This window comes from Eptesicus fuscus, chromosome 7 (assembly GCF_027574615.1).
Source record: "Eptesicus fuscus isolate TK198812 chromosome 7, DD_ASM_mEF_20220401, whole genome shotgun sequence".
NCBI lineage: Eukaryota > Metazoa > Chordata > Mammalia > Chiroptera > Vespertilionidae > Eptesicus > Eptesicus fuscus.
In genome coordinates, this window is record NC_072479.1 from 6,791,875 (window position 1) to 6,809,383 (window position 17,509).

Below are 17,509 nucleotides of genomic sequence, written 5' to 3' on the forward strand. Positions count from 1 at the left end.
GGGCTCAAACATAAGATAGAAACCATAAAAATCGTAGAAGAAGCCATAGGCAGCAAAATAGCTGACATCTGTCATAGCAATATCTTTACTGATACAGCTCCTAGGTCAATGGAAACTAAGGAGAAAATAAACAAATGGGACTTCATCAAAATAAAAAGCTTCTGCACAGCAAAGGAAACCATCAACAAAACAATAAGAAAGCCCACTGCATGGGAGAATATATTTGCCAATGTTATCTTGGATAAGGGTTTAATCTCCAAAATTTATAGGGAACCCATACAACTTAACAAAAGGAAGATAAACAATCCAATTAAAAAACAGGCAAAGGACCTAAATAGACACTTTTTGAAAGAGGACATGCAGAAGGCCAAGAGACATATGAAAACATGCTCAAAGTCACTAATCACCTGAGAGATGCAAATCAAAACAACAATGAGATACCATCTCACACCTCTCAGAAGGGCTATCATCAACAAATGAACCAATGACAAGTGCTGGTGAGGATGTGAACAAATAGGAACCCTCATGCACTGCTGGTGGGAATGCATACTGATGCAGCCACTGTGGAAAACAGTATGGAGTTTCCTTAAAAAATTAAAAATGGAACCCCCATTTGACCCAGTAATTCCACTTCTAGGAATATATCCCAAGGAATCAGAAGCACCAATCAGAAAGGATATATGCACCCTTATGTTCATAGCAGCACAATTTACAATAGCTAAGATTTGGAAACAGCCTAAGTGCTCATCAGCAGATGAGTGGATTAAAAAACTGAGGTACATCTACACAATGGAATACTATGCTATGGTAAAAAAGAAGGAACTCTTACCATTTGCAATAGCCTGGATGGACCTGGAGATCATTATGCTAAGTGAAATAAGCCAGTCGGAACAAGATAAATATCACATGATCTCACTCATTTGTGGATTATAATGAACAACAGAAACTGATGAGCAAAAATAGAGCCAGAGGCATAGATGCAATGAACAGACCGTCCAACTGAAGAGGGAAGGCAGGGGAAGGTGTGGGGGGTAAGAGATCAACCAAAGGACTTATATGCATGCATATGAGCATAACCAATAGACACAGATGGTAGGCGGGTGAAGGCAGGTGCTGGGAGGTGAAAGCATGTGCTGGGAGGTGAAAGCCGCCAGGGAGAAGTCAATGGGGGTAGGGGGGGGGGAAGGAGACTTATGTAATACTTTAAACAATAAAGAATTAAAAAAAAAAGACACAATCTGGATTTGTTTCCTGAGAAACTGCCCTACAACATACTACATCAAATGTATGGCATCTTCTTCATAGACTATCCTCATCCTTGTATGTCTTATTGAGTGGGGTCACAGATGTGCCTTTGAGATTCTAATTACAGCTACTGACAAACTAAATTTTTCTGTATTACTATAAAATCAGGAGAAATAGAAGATACTCAAATATTTCCTACTAGAGGCCTGATGCACAAAGATGTGTGCAAGAATGGGCCTTCCTTTCCCTGGCTGCTGGCATTGCCTTTGCTCCGGCTCCAGCTGCCTTTTCGCTCTGGCCCAGAGCCACCTTTCTGCCTTCCCACTCTGCCCAGAGGCCCAGAGTGGCTGGAGCAGTGTGGAATGCCTGTGTCGTCACCATGGTGACGACACAAGTGTCCTGCTCAGTGCCTGCATATGCAAATTAACTCGCCATCTTTGTTGGGTTAATTTGCACACTTGCTCCTGATTGGCTGGTGGGCGTTGTGAAGGTATGGTCAATTTGCATCTTATTCTTTTATTAGTATAGCTTTCTTTTAGTTAAAAAAATATATTATTTCAAATGCTCTGCACAGAGATGCTAACTTATTAATCATTGATTGAATAAGAAGTTTGAGAGAAGAACCAAGGGTAAATTTTCTAGATGGTGATAATGATTAAAGACTTTCAACATGTTCCTTTTAGACAAATAACCCAATAATTCTGATTGTTAAAGATGCTAGAGCCATGACTCTTGAAAGGTGAAAAATATTTTTGAGAACCTTCCTTCAAGAGAAGACTCTTTACTAATAGTGGCCTGAGCTCAAGCCAATCCAAATGCCATGGATTTTTACTGGCTTTGTCCCCTTCCCATTGGCCCATGAACCCTGGTTGCAGCCATTTCAGAAGCCTTTAATGTCAATAGACACCAGAAAGAAACTCCTTTGGGGGTTTCTACGGCTGTCCCTATATGTGTCTGTGGCAACCTTACACCAAGAAGAGAATCCAGGGTGTGGGGGGAAGAAGCATGAAGACACTAGGAGACCTATGCTCCCTTTGCTACTAACCAGATGCTTATTTGGAGCCTCTGGATCTCCTTTTTCACTGACAGAATGAAGGATCTAGACAATATCACAGTTATGACAGGAATAATCTTTTAAAAGGAATTGTATGGTGTGCAACTTCTTCCCTCCCTCCTTTTTCCCCTCCCTTCTCTCAGGTTTGTAGTATCATAATATCACAATTCTTCTGTGACCTAAGAAAGTATTTTGTCCATTGTACTTGTGGATGAGCTGAAGTGCAGAGAGGTAAATGTCATATAGCTGGTAAAAGTGTTAGCTCCCATGGCAAGTGGCAAATCCAGCTCTGCTGACTGCCAGTCCAGTACTCTTTCTACAGTCTGATAGAAAAAGAGCTGCACAGAGGCAGCTTGTCAGGCATATTTCCATTGGCCAATGTGTTTTTAAAAGTTTAAAGCTGAATTTGCTTTTCATTTTCACAGGCCCATCGCTCCACATCCTGTATCATGCCCACTATACCCTCATTTCCATGACTGCCTAGCCCTGAGTTGTGATGCTGCTACAGAAACAAATATTCATACATCATTTATTTAATCTCACTAGATTTTAGTACTTTATTAGATATATTTATTTTTTCTGCTTTATCAGTTCTTAATGTTCAACTAGTTAATCTGCATCAAAATAATTACAAATAAATGCACTGACTTTAAAAAATAAAACAACCTCCTTGTAGTGAGAGATTATCTTTGGGGGCATAGTGTACTCTATTATAAATGATCAGAATCTGGTAGCATACCAACCTTTCATCATTCTAAGTCTATTCATCTAAAATCTTACTTCTCAAATGCCATCATTTGTACTATTTAGCCAAATAACATGGACAGAAACACACAGAAGACTTTTAGAGGAGATGTCTTTCATCCATTCTCCAGAGTTACAAAGGTGTGACTCTATCAATGCCCACACTATTACAGGAACAGAAAATGATCACTCATACCTCTGGATTGAGACTGAAAGCTTTTGCTGGCTTTCCCACACAAAGAAAATCAAAAATGATTTCTTTCATTGCAAAATCTAAACGTTCCTGTAGTGAAAAAGAGAAAACAAAACAAATGAAAAACTGTTAAGATACAAATTAAACATGAAATATCTACTTTCATCATATGTACCAAGCAGGTGGCTACTAAGAGTAGAAGTCCTGCTCAGTGTCACAGATCATGGGGACTCCCCAAGAAAGAACATGCCCATTGAATCTTTGGTGAAGCTGCTTCTGTTTTTGTGTAATGCACAGGGATGCTCTCATTATAATGCAATTATGTGCAATTATAAGTAATACTAGTGGCCTGGTGCACGAAATTCGTGCACGGGGGGGGGGGGGGTGTGCCCCTTAGCCTGGCCTGCACCTTCTCCAATCTGGGATTCCTCTCACAATCCGGGACCACTGGCTCCTAACCGCTCACCTGCCTACCTGCCTGATTGCTCCTAACCACTCTGCCTACCAGCCTGCTCCCCCCAAGTTGCCCCCCCAGCTGGCCTTCTCGCCCCCAATTGCCCCCCTTGCTGGCCTGATTGCCCCCAACTGCCCCCCCCCGCCAGCCTGCTCACCCCTAACTGCCTCCCCTGCCAGCCTGATCACCCTCAACTGCCCCTCACCAGCCTGCTTGCTCCCAACTGCCCCCCTGCCAGCCTGATCACCCCCAACTGTCCCCCCTGCTGGCCTGATTGCCCCCAACTGCCCCCCCTGTCAGCCTGCTCGCCCCCAATTGCCCCTCCCTGGGCCGGCCTGCTTGCCCCCAACTTCCCCACCCTGCCAGCCTACTTGCCCCCAACTGCCCTCCCCTCCTGGCCTGATCGCCCCTAACTGCCTCTGCCTTGGCCTCGCCACCATGGCTTTGTCCAGAAGGATGTCCGGAAGGTCTCCCAGTCTAATTTAGCATATTGCCCTTTAATTAGTGTAGATATGCAATTATTCCCCCAAGCACAGAATGACTAATAATCCAAAAACAACAAAGGAAAAATAAAAACACTTGAAGTCTCTGGGCTTATATTCAGGCTCAACTCTTCCTGCTTGTTTTGCAAATGCTGACACCTTCTTGAAATTCAGTTTACAATGTATTGTTTAACCTTTTGCACTTGGATGTCGAGTGTGACTCGACACGGTTAGTATCGGTAGCAGCTCGAGAAAAAGCAAGCGAGTGCAAAGGGTTAAAAGCCACTGCAAAATTATCATTTTCTTCTATTCTCTAGCATTTCAAATTCTTTGGCTCATATTACAACAAATAATTCTACAAGTGAAATGAATAACCGACAAATAAGTATGTCAAGGTTACGTAAATGAGAAGGTTGAAGCCAGATTATAATAATTTGAGACAGTGGCTGTGAAGATATGACATGCTCATTTTATCAAACCTATTCCAGAATAATTGAAGCCCATCCTCAGTCACATGATAATTACATGCAGAAAGGTTACATTCATCTGCCTGCCATGCAAGTAATGTCCTTTCCCTAAGTATAAATATTACAGAGGCATTTCATTGTGCCAATCACACAGAGATATATATTAAACTAGAGGCCTGATGCATAAAATTCGTGCAAGTGTAGGTCTTCCTTCCCCCAACTGCTTGCACCAGCTTCCCTCTGGCACCCGGGACCCGGGCTGGCTTCCCTCTGGCCACCTGCAGGAACCTGGGACCCGGGCTGGCTTCCCTCTGGCCCCAGTTTTGTCTGGAAGGATGTCCGGTCTAATTAGCATATTACCCTTTTATTATTATAGATAGTAACAATTAAACTTATGTCTTTATATCAATGTCAATTGTGTTTCAACAGTATTTTCATACCTATTATTTCCTTTTATCCACTCAACATCCTAGGTATAATGGGCAAGCATTTTCATTCACATTTTACATATAAAGAAACTGAGAAAAAAGATGTTCTCTGACTTGTTCAGGGGTATAGAGCTGGCTCAAGGCACAGACTGAGCTGGAATAATTGTCTTTTCATATTCCTTTGTAAATCACAAAGTTGGAGTAAAACCATTTACTCACAAAGTGAATTATAAAGCAAAAATCTTAGGTCTAAATAGTAAATTAAACACTAAAAACTATGTTTAATATTATTGGTTCCAGTTTTTAAGTAATTTAATACATGTAAAATACTTAGAACTATTCTTAGCAAAGAGTGTTTGATAAATGCTAATATTCTTATTACATTCTTCTTTTTCACAGAATGAAAGTTTCACCATTATTTTTTACTCATCAAATTTCACTAAATTATCTTCTTTTGGTTTCCTCCAAACATCAGACTCTTTTGTTTCCTCCTGATTTGCATAATCCAGAGCAGAGAATCAAGGAAAAAAAAAAGCCAGAGACTATGAGTTTAAGAGATACCTTTACTAACATGCTCTGGGACCTTGGGTGAATCACTTAAACTCTGTCTCTGTTCCTTCATTTGTCACATGCTGAAAGCACTCTACGTTCCCATGTCACAATTTGTTTTGAAGCAAAAGTCACTAGCTATGTGTGAAAACACTTATAAACCCATTCTGAAAAGTCAATACATGTAAGATATTTTAGATACCTCATCTGTTAGTACATCCCAAGAAGGAGACTGGCTACTTAAAGATAACTAGAAGGCTCACGCCAGAAGCTTGTCCATTACCTGGGCAATGAATTGAATGATTTTCACAAAGATGTTCAGAGGCATATCCCTTGGTACCACACCACGGGACCCTTTGGGGAAAAGTGTTGTGATGATGGTTATAAGACGGCTGAAAGATAAAGGAAAAAAGAGAAAACAAGCAAGATTGGCTGAGCGCCAGTTCTTCAAGGGAAAATAGCAGATGTTTCACCTTATCTTAGTATCAGACAAAATTCAGAAAAAGAAAACAAACCACTTTATCCCTTTCCATTAGCATAATTGCTCTATGAAAAGTGTTCCAACTACAGACAGTTGGGAAATTGTAGCCATTTCTTTTTTAATGTGACAAATGTATCCCTGGACATGGAACTTGGCTGTCCAGTTGAGGCTGGAGTTTCTGTCACGGCTGCTGAGCCAATAACTAAGGACTTAGATCTTGCAGGAACTGTCAGCTTCTAATTGGGTTAGTGTAGGTAGTAATGAAACAAAACATCCTCTCACTGGCTGAGTGATGTGGCTACCATGAACTCAGTGATGTGATTACCGTTACCCCAGGCCAGCTCCTTACCTCTGAGTAGCTGTGTTGCTTTCACATTTAATTCGAATCATGTAAACCCAAAGTAATCTGTACAGAGATTCCAGTGCAACTCGAGCCATCTTGGGGTCTTTATTCTACAACAGAAACCAAGATGTAAGATTTCAGAGTAAATGGTGACATATGAAGATTATTCTTTTCTCAATGCCTGGGAATGAAGGGCCCCTACAAGGGACACCGCATAATCAGGGACTTGTGGGGTCTTTGCCTCTTGGTGTCCATTGGATAAATCATCTATGAGGAGGGATCCAAATAGCCTAGAGCAGTGGTCGGCAAACCGGGGCTCATGAGCCACATGTGGCTCTTAGGCCCCTTGAGTGTGGCTCTTCCACAAAATATCACGTGCGGGTGCGCACGTACAGTGCGATTGAAACTTCGTGGCCCATGCGCAGAAGTCGGTTTTCGGCCTGGGCGAGTCTATTTTGAAGAAGTGGAGTTAGAACACTCAAGGGGCCAAAGAGCTGCATGTGGCTCGAGAGCTGCGGTTTGCCGACCACTGGCCTAGAGGGTAGGACAGAGTAGTTCTGGGGGAAGGCATGTCATTCTCTCCTTTGCCCAGGGAAAACTTGAGATTGCCTTTTTTTCCTCCAGTACCAGGGAGCTCATTCTCCTAGCACCAAGAGGAGAACCAATCTATTCTTTCTATTGCTGTTATGCCCTTGTCAACATTATTATTGCTTTGATTCCTCAAACCCCACCCCCATCTAATTACCCTTAAACATTTATTGAAGCTAATATGCAGTAAGGCACTGTGCTAGAACCTGGGAGATAGATATAAAAGATAATCCTTTTCCTGAGGTATTCCCAAACTATAGGAGCTGGGAGACAGATAATAAAGCAATCAACAAGATCTAAGACAGTGTGAAAAGCTGGTAGGGATAGGAGTTAGAGGATGAGAAGGGGAACCTGTGGTAAACTCAAGGAACAAGGTCAGGAACAGTTCTCATGGGTGGCCTGAAACTCAAGTGAACTTTAATCCATTCATCTACTCTGGGCCAGGTACTGTGCTTGGCAATAGAAATCTTGAATGGTATAAATAATAATGGGAGCCTGGCCAGCATTGCTCAGTGGCCAGGAGGTCACAGTTCAATTCCTGGTCTGTGTTGCAGGTTTGATCCCCATGGGGGAGGGGGGGGGCGCGGTGCAGGAGGCAGCCAATCAATGATTCTCTCTCATCATTGATGTTACTATCTCTCCTCCTCCCTTCCTCTCTGAAATTAATAAAAATATATTTTAAAAAATAATGAGAAGGGAGAATACTTTAGGCAGAGGCAACAGGACATGGAAGCTAGGAGAGCTATGCCAGTGCATGGGAACAAGTGAGGGAGCAGTGGTCAGTGAGGCTCAAGAGGAAGGCAGGAGTCACATGAGGGACGCCCCTACATGCCATATTAAGTAAGAGAACAGAGTTCTCATGATGATAACAGGAAGCCACTACGATCGACGAGACATGTAAGAAGTCCTGTCTGCTGTGTAGGAAACAGAAACAAGGCAGGGAAACCAGCAATAGCACAGAGACCAGCTTTCAGGCAATAACACATCAGCCAGAGAGGAGGAAACTGAGCCCCCCTCTGCTCTCCTATCTAATTGTATTCCTTTCTATCTAAAAACCATGGATTGGGTGGTTCCCAGTGCCTATGGTATCAAGTTAACATTTCTTGACATGGCATACCTGAACAGCCAATACGTGGCTCTAACCTACCTTTCCTACCTCCCATCCTGTATTCTCCCACAAGCTCCCTAAACCTTAGGTAGGCTATATTCATCCATTTCCATGTCAGGAGATGGCTTCCCTACTCCCACTCCAGGGTCCTTCCTTTCTATCAGATGAACCCTACCTCTGTATAGTCTACTTGTGCAGGCCTTTCTGCTTTTCCTCAGTGTCCTGAAACCCATCCCATTAAAACTGTTCCCTCCTGAGTGTCCCCTGATGAACAAACCTCTAGTAGAGCCTTTCAACTTCATGTTTAGACATCTTGAAAAAAGGGGCATTTTTACCCTGGACATCTATTGGAATTCCTGCCATTTTTTCAGGGGATTGATGTATTTGCTAAACAGTCTTTAAATATCCCTCAATTTTCTTATAGGTCTTTGCTTTTACGTTACTACTGTTCCCTTATTTCTCCATTTATCTTGTCATAATTCTTTTAGCTGTTTTATTCTTTTTAAAAAATATATTTCTTTATTGATTTCAGAGAGGAAGGGAGAGAGAAATAGAAACATCAATGATGATAGAGAATCACTGATCAGCTGCCTCCTGCACGCCCCCTACTGGGGATCAAGCCCGAAACCTGGGCCAGAATCGAACCCGGGACCCTTCAGTCCACAGGCCTATGCTCTATCCATTGAGCCAAGCTGGCTAGGGCTAGCTGTTTTATTCTTAGGGCAGATAATTCAGGCACTGATTTTTGTAGAATTCATAATTATTTAAAAGTTAAAATTTATCTTTAAACTATTTACTGAATAAAGATGAATCAGGTAAAGATTGGAAAAGATTTTAGGGAGTAGTTTTTTAGATTTAGGAAAGATAGTTCTTATGTCTATATAGTCTTAAAAAAACTTTTTAGTGTGATCACTATTATAAGATTCTAAGTTTCTATACATTTTGCTCTATCTCTGGATTCTTTTTAGTTCTATTAGTCTGTCTATTAATGTGGTAATATCACACCATTTTAATATTTGAGGTTTTATATGGCCTATTCTTCCACTATTCACTGCTTTATTTTTCTTTTAATTTTATTTTTGGGCTTGGATCAGATATTTCTCTATGTTTATTCTTCCAAATATACTTTACAACTACTTCTCTAGCTCCAGGAGAAAAAAAGTCTAAATTTTTTAGATGCAGGCTTTCTACATAAATAATGATCTTTTTTGCCTGTAATTAAAACAGGTATGGTAGCTAGAGGAACCAAGATGGCGGCAAAGTTAAACAACTAAACTGCCACCTCGCACAACAATTTCAAAAATACAACTAAAAAACAAAATGTCTACCACCCAGAACCACGGGAAAGCTGGCTGAGTGGTAGATTTACAACTAAGAAGAGAAGGGAGCGCAAACACTGGAGAGCTGAGGTACAGAGGCGCGCGCGAAGCAGGCTGGCGGCGGGCGACTGGGCGCGCGGCTTTTCTTCAAACCAAAGGGAGACAAACTCCCGATCACTCTGAAATCCAGTTTCTGGGGACACGTGGGGGACCCAGACGCCTACGGGGAGAAGCTGGACTCTCGGCCTTCGGTCGGAGAGTGAGAGTGACTTTTCTGCAGAGGTACGCCCAGCAATCAGGGTTTGCTGCTCTGGAGCACGGGACATGGGGACTTGGAAACGCGGAAAGGCAGAGACCACTGAAGGCAGCCATGGCCGTTGGCCACGCCCCAGCCTAGTGACGCCCTGAGACCCCGCCCCACCCTGAGACCCCGCCCCGCACATTCTACAAACCCACCCAGGCTCCACACAGCGGCTTTTACATATAAATGGCCTGTTCTGTGGCAGCTCAACCAAATTAACTGCAGCTCCAGTCAGACTGCTCCAAAACCGCCCAAGCAAAGAGGAGAAAACTGTAGCTCTTGCTGTAGCTCCTGCTGGGAGGCCTCAGACCTGCACCCCATTGGAGATCCAGACACTAGGGTATCTAGTGGTCGGTGTGGATGACACCAGATTTCAACCACTCTCATAAGGGACACATTCAAGAGGCAGACTCAGTGAGCACCAAAGCCCTACTGTGTCTCCAGCACAGCAATTCTTCCATTATAGACACAGCAGGTCCTCACAGCCATTGGCCTGGAGGTCAATTCCTCCCAGCGTACCAACAGCAATCAAGGCTTTTAACTACACCAAGACTTTCCACTCAGCCCACAAAGGGGTGTACCAAGAGCAACCACCTAGAGTGATTGGGGAAGCTGAGCTACCAGCCACTATAGGTCACTGACCACACAAAGCCACTCCATCAACACAGGGAGGCAGCCAAAATGCGGAGACACTGAAGTATGTCATGAGTAAGAGAGAGGAGGAAAGCAAACTAATGGACGACACAGTGTTCAGAACCACATTTATAAGGTTACTCAAGAATCTTCTAAAAATCACTGAGAAACTTGAAGAGACCTTCAAGGAACTTAATGAGCATACCAAAAAAATGGAAAAGGACCAGTCAGAAATTATGCATACACTGTCTGAAATAAAGAATATACAGACACTCAACTGTAGACCACCGTACCCAAAGAGTCAAACCAAAGATCTGGAATATGAGGAAGAAAAATCACCCAACCAGAGAGGCGGAAAGAAAGAAGAATCCAAAAGTGTGAGGATAGCGTAAGGAGCCTCTGGGATGGCTTTAAGCGTACCAATATCCGAATTTTTGGGGTGCCAGAAGAAGAGAGAGAGCAAGATACTGAAAACCTATTTGAAGAAATAATGACAGAAAACTTCCGCTGCCTGGTGAAAGAAATAGACTTACAAGTTCAGAAAGCGCACAGAACCCCAAACAAGAGGAATCCAAAGAGGACCACACCAAGACACATCATAATTAAAATGCCAAGGGCAAAAGAAAAAGAGAGAATCTTACAAGCAGCAAGAGAAAAACAGTTAGTTACCTACAAGGGAGCACCCATACAACTGTCAGCTGATTTCTCAACAGAAACTATGCAGGCCAGATGGGAATGGCAAGAAATATTCAAAGTGATGAATAGCAAGAACCTACAACCAAGACTACTCTACCCAGCAAAGTTATCATTCAGAATTGAAGGGCAGATAAAGAGCTTCACAGATAAGAAAAAGCTAAAGGAGTTCATCACCACCAAATTAGTATTATATGAAATGCTGAAAGGTATTCTTTAAAAAGAGGAAAAAGAAGAAAAAGGTAAAGATAAAAATTATGAACAACAAATACATATCTATCAACAAGTGATCCTAAAACTCAAGTGAATTAAAAATCTGAGGAACAGAATAAACTGGTGAACATAATAGAATCAGAGGCATAGAATGGGAGTGGATTGATAATTCTCAGGGGGAAAGAGGTGTCTGTGTAGGGGGTACGGGAAGAGACTGGACAAAAATCATACCTATGGATAAGGACAGCGGGGGGGAGGTAAGGATAGAGGGGGGTGGGAACCGGGTGGTGGGGAGATATGGGGGGAAAAAAGGAGAAACAATTGTAATAATCTGAACAATAAAGATTTATTTAAAAAAAATAAAAAATAATGTCTAGTAAATAAATAAATAAATAAATAAAACAGATATGGTATACTTTGTAATTTGTCAAATGTTTTGGTGACATAAACAAACTTTAAGTAAACTATCAAACTACTAAATTTGCATTTAAAATATGCCATCATTTAAAAATTTTGGTTATCCTTCCTCCAATCAGTACAAAGCAGCCAACATGTATGATGTGCTTACCTAGTAGTTAAAAACAGACTCTAGACACACACTGTCTACATTTGAATATTCCCCACTCTGCAATTTATTAACAGTGTGACCAACCTCAGGGAAGCTCCTAATTTCTCTGGGCCTGATTTCCTACGTGAAATGCAGATGAGAATCCCACCTGCCTCACAGGAGTGGTATGAGAATTAAACAAGTCAATGCACATAGGGTATTGAGCACTGTTCTTGTCCACAGTAACTATTATTATGTACAAGGCACCAGGGCCCAGCAGCAAACAGGGAGATGTAGGCCCTGATTTCTGGGAGCTTTTATATGTGTTTGTATATCATTCAAAATTCTCTCCTGTGCCTTATCTCATATTGTGAGTCATGATGGGGTAGGGGAAATATCATCTAAGTTCCACTGAAGAGCCTAACTGGCATTTCTTGTCTAAATGATTTATATTACTGTCTTCTGTTTAACCTCAACTTCCTTTGTACTATCTTCCTGTCCACCTCCCTCACAGTTACCTTTTTGGTGTGTCTTCTTGTGACCAACGTTCTTTCACTATTATGAATATGTTGAGATGGTCTGTTTTTGCTCCCATAAAGACTGAAGAGCAAAGTGGTACACGTAAGTTTTTATTCTGTTTTACAAATAGATCCTGTACTGGTAACTGATATTTTAGCATTTCAAGATGATATCATTGATGGCTCTGACTGCCCCCTAAAGTGGTTTCCTTGCCTATTTTCCATTCTTGGCACTGTCAAATGATACCTTAAACCACAGACATGATTGTTGACTTCCCTGCATTTAAAGTCCTTAAGTGGCTTCTAATTACCTCCTTGCTTTTACGTTACTACTGTTCCCTTATTTCTCCATTTATCTTGTCATAATCCTTTTAGCTGTTTTATTCTTTTTAAAAAATATATTTCTTTATTGATTTCAGAGAGGAAGGGAGAGAGAAATAGAAACATCAATGATGATAGAGAATCACTGATCAGCTGCCTCCTGCACGCCCCCTACTGGGGATCAAGCCTGCAACCTAGGCCAGAATCGAACCCGGGACCCTTCAGTCCCAGGGGGTAGTTCCTGCATTGAGCTCCTGCCCCCTGGTGGTCACTGTGTGTCATAGCTACCGGTCACAGGCCTGGTGCACGGATTCGTGCACTGGTGGGGGGTCCCTCAGCCTGGCCTGTGGAGATAGGCCGAAACTGGCAGTCCAACATCCCCTAAGGGATTAGCAGTGCTCAAAGCAGCCTGCGGCTGGGGAGGAACCCGAGCCCAGGCTAGGCGATATGCAGCTCCCACTCATCCTGGCCCCGCTGAACCTGCTGCCGCTGCTTGGTAGGCTAGCTGCCGCTCTGCTGTGGTCTCCGCATGCCCATCCTAGGGCGATACCGGTGTACCCATGACCAAGAAGCGGCTGCAGGCTTGTGCCCAGAAGTCCAGATGCTGGTCCCAATCCCAGTCCCGGTCTGGATGGGGGAGGGGCGCGCAGGGGAAGTGTGCGCAGGAGAGGCTTGTGCCGCTGCAGCCGCGCTCCTCAGCTGCGTCTGGTGCCCATTGGTCAACTGAGTGGCGCTCCTGCTGTGGAGTGCACTGACCACCAGGGGGTAGCTCCTGCATTGAGCTCCTGCCCCCTGGTGGTCAGTGTGTGTCATAGCTACCGGTCACAGACTTTTATATATATCAATAAGGATATCACAAAACATCTCACATTCAAAAGTGCTTCCCATACCATGGCATCTACTGAGGGATTTTATCATTGAGAGAGGCCAAATGACTTGCTCAAATAACAGCTGGGATAGAAACTGACTTCTCCATAAGTACTGTTTTCTCAGAAACTGGAGGATATATATTACTTGGTGTTTATGATGCCAGGCATTGTTATATTGCTGTGCATATATTAACTCCTTTTAATTCTCACAACAACCTATAAAGCAGATACTGTGATCATTCTCATGTTCAGATAAGGAAATCAAGGCACAGAGGGCTAATAAGTGGCAGAGCCAGAATATGAACCTGGGCAATCTGACTCCAGTGTCTTTAAAGCATTAATTTTTCCACTTATTTGGAGGCTGCTCAAATACAGGGGTGAGCAAAAGTATGTTTACAGTTGTGAGTATGTGAAACAGTTTATTCTTGTATTATTATTTATTTATATTACATACTAGAGGCCTGGTGCATGGATTTATGCACTGATGGGGTCCCTCAGCCTGGCCTGTGGATATCGGGCTTAAACCAGCTCTCCAACCTCCCCTGAAGGGTCCCAGATTGCGAGAGGGTGCAGGCCGGTGCACGATCAGGGCCAGGGAGCGATGCAGGAGGTTGGCCAGCTGGGGAGGGACCGCAGGAGAGCTCCAGGGCATGTCCAGCCCGTCTCACTCAGTCCTGATCAGCTGGACCCTAGCAGCAAGGTAACCTACCAGTTGGAGCGTCTGCCTCCTGGTGGTCAGTGTACGTCATAGAGAATGGTTGACTGTCTGCCCCCAGGTGGTCAGTGCATGTCATAGCAAGCGGTTGAGCGACCTTAGCATATCATTATCATATTACGCTTTGATTGGTTGAATGGCCGAGCAGACAACCAGACACTTAGCATATTAGGCTTTTATTATATAGGATTATTTATTAATTATTATATTTTTTATGTATTACAACTGTAAACCTACTTTTGCCCATCCCTGTATGCTACTGCACCTACTAGATTGTTCTCTACTGGAAAACAGGACTTCTTCTTCATTACTTTTCTATTCTAACAGCAGCTAACATAATAGGAGCTCCATATATATTTTAGGATATAGACGTTTTTTGCATGTCTCAAACTACTGATTTCTATTCTTCCATTGGAATCTGCATCTCCATCAATTAATTAACCAACAATACATTAGTTATGGCTCTGAAGCTCTGTTGATAAAACTGCTAAAGAAACTAGTAGGCTTCAGAGTGGATCTTCCCTGGATCCTGCGTCTCATCTCAGAGCTGGTACCTGATCCACATCATGTGACATGTCAGCCTGCCCAACACCATGACCAACTTTAAATTTTGCTTTTGGCTTAATGAAAGCAATTCACTGTTAACATTATTCAGTAAGGATAATTGAATTCACCAATAACTTGGCTGTTGATGGCCTCACTGGACAAACCAATGTTTCTAAGGTCCATCAGCTGACCATCTGTACCAAGTCACATGGGCCATTTATAAATATGGCTTGCTTGGAGATTCTCATGCATCCTTAATATATTATGCAAATATCTATCAAGGTAGATTGATAAAAAATTTTAGTCACCTTTTGATCTTTTCATATTCAAATACCTTTGAGTTTTCTCTTTCACTTCAACTAAGGCTACTGTTATATTCCCTTGCATATCATAGTCAACACCTTTCTTCTTTTTGACATTTCCTTTTGATACTTGTATCAATTTACTTTGATCACAATTCACTATTTTTTGTGACTGTATTATCCAAATAACTTATGTGCTATAGTCTATAATAACCTCTAAAATTACTGTTCTGACAATTCATGGAGATTACTTTTCTATTTAGTGGCTGAATAAATAAGACATTCATGGAAAGTAATATATTTGCTTGTCATCTGATCACTAGTTTTTAGACTCAGTTTATAGGCATTATAAGAATTTGTAAATTCCACTTTGAAATGTGCCTTTGACAGATTGGAAACATAGATGGTAAGATATTTTCTCAAGTTTATAGAAATAAGATTAATATCAAAGGAAAATAACTATTTAAAATTAATACTTAAAATAGCTAATATGTACCATGTAAAATTTTGTATTTCTAAAGAGAAGAGTAGTTGCTTTAAAATAAATGATGCCATACATTTTAATGTGTGCCAGCAGACTCCGGAATCCTTAATTTATTATTCAATATCTCCACTTATAAAATAAAGATATTAATACCCTTATTATTATAAGAACACTTTTTTTAAAAAGCACTCCTTAAGCTTTATTGTGATAATTTCATACAAATATATGTTAAATGCTCAGGACAAGTTTCATCAAATGTATTTATGGCAACCATACTTTGAGATCCTTAATGGAAATCAAAGACCTCCCTTATACCTCCCTGTCCCGTCCCTCCTGAATGCATCATTCTCTATCATAACATTCTGTTTGATTTTCTATATAGCAGTTATCACTATTTGAAGTTTTCTTTTCCTGTATTTGTTTATGTGTTTACTATCTGTCTCTCCCACTAAATCACAAGGTCTAAGAGACTAGAGAGTGTTACTGACTTATTCACCACTTATTCCCAGGACATGGTACACTTCTTATAAGAAGTTGTTGACCAATTGACTGACTGACTGACTGAATGCATTCCAGTTCAAGCACAAGCAGGGGCTGAGATGAAAGAAAGGAGAACCATTTTTAATTCTGTATTTGATTTCTAGGACTATGAAACTATACTAATTAATGTCTACCCTTCAATGAAGTATCGCTATTCTAGCAAAATTTTTAGAAAAATGTAAATAATATCCATGAAAGCATAGAGATAGTTCAGTGTAGCCTGTCACATTATCATGATAATTCCTGAAAATGGCCCTAGACAGTTTGGCTCAGTGGATAGAGTGTTGGCCTGTGGACTGAAGGGTCCCGGGTTCAATTCCGATCAAGGGCACAGGTCCAGGTTGCAGGCTCAATCCCCGATCAGGGATTCTTTCTCATCATTGATATTTCTATCTCTCTCTCCTTTTTCCTTCCTCTCTGAATTCAATTAAAAAATTAAAAAAAAAAGATTCATGAGAATGTATGTAAGCCCCTACCACTGGCCTACCTTACAACCAATCTCTAATTAATGAGAGCTATTGCTGTTATAAATACCTTTCTTAACATTGAGTTTTCTGTTTTTGTTTTTTATTTTTATAATCTGAATCTCACTGGCATATTATATTTCTTATTGTAAGAGAAAATAAAATTAAATATTCTCCTTATTATATCCATTTTAAAGGATAAGAAACTAACACCTAGTTATTATGAATACTGAATAAATACATTTAAAAAGAGCTATTAATAAATGGGGATTAAAAACAAAAATGAATGTACTATTGAATCAAGTTTTCAAGTTACATTCCCCCCCCCCTTTTTTTTTTCAGAATTAGGCATAGATGGCAGATGTGAAGGAAATGTGTCATTTTTTATAGCTCAATACATGTAGATTCTGACATAAAATATATACAAGAAAAAAGTTTTAGTTGCCACTGACCAAGAGTGTCTGAAAGATGTCAATACTGTGGTGAGAAGGTGCCATATGTTGCTCATCGTTTTACAAGGCCATGTTGCTAATATATGGTTAACTGAGTTTAAGTATAAATAATAATGTTTGTGTTACCAATGGAAAAAAAATGACATTGCTTTTGACAGACTGACACTAATTAAGCATAACAGCAGCAGCTCACTGATGCTCACACACACTGATATTATTCTCTATGTCACCTTGATGACTTGGTTCTTCAGAATACACCAGATGGCTGCTAATTTCATTGTGTTCAAACATCAGGTTTATCACTCTTAAGTATGTGTGGGGCAGGAGGAGGCAAAGTGGAAAGTGTGCTGGAGGGATAAAGGGGGGAAGACAATGAGGGAAGAATTTTGGGGGTCCTTTATGAGATGATATGGTTGGTTCTATATCCCATAAATTACTGAAGCTACTCAAGACAAA

The 17,509-nt window shown here is 41.4% G+C and overlaps 1 protein-coding gene across 2 annotated transcripts in view; it reads right to left on the reverse strand.

Moving 5' to 3' along the window:
- Positions 1–17,509, reverse strand: part of FRY (FRY microtubule binding protein) — a 407,062-nt gene that overhangs the window by 262,332 nt on the left and 127,221 nt on the right. For both annotated transcript variants that reach the window (XM_054718725.1, XM_054718726.1), the window contains exons 12-14: positions 6,447–6,550; positions 5,900–6,008; positions 3,240–3,326 (exon numbers count right to left, since the gene is read on the reverse strand). In XM_054718725.1, the coding sequence (XP_054574700.1) occupies positions 3,240–3,326; positions 5,900–6,008; positions 6,447–6,550 (300 nt within the window). The remainder of the gene's footprint in view (positions 1–3,239; positions 3,327–5,899; positions 6,009–6,446; positions 6,551–17,509) is intronic.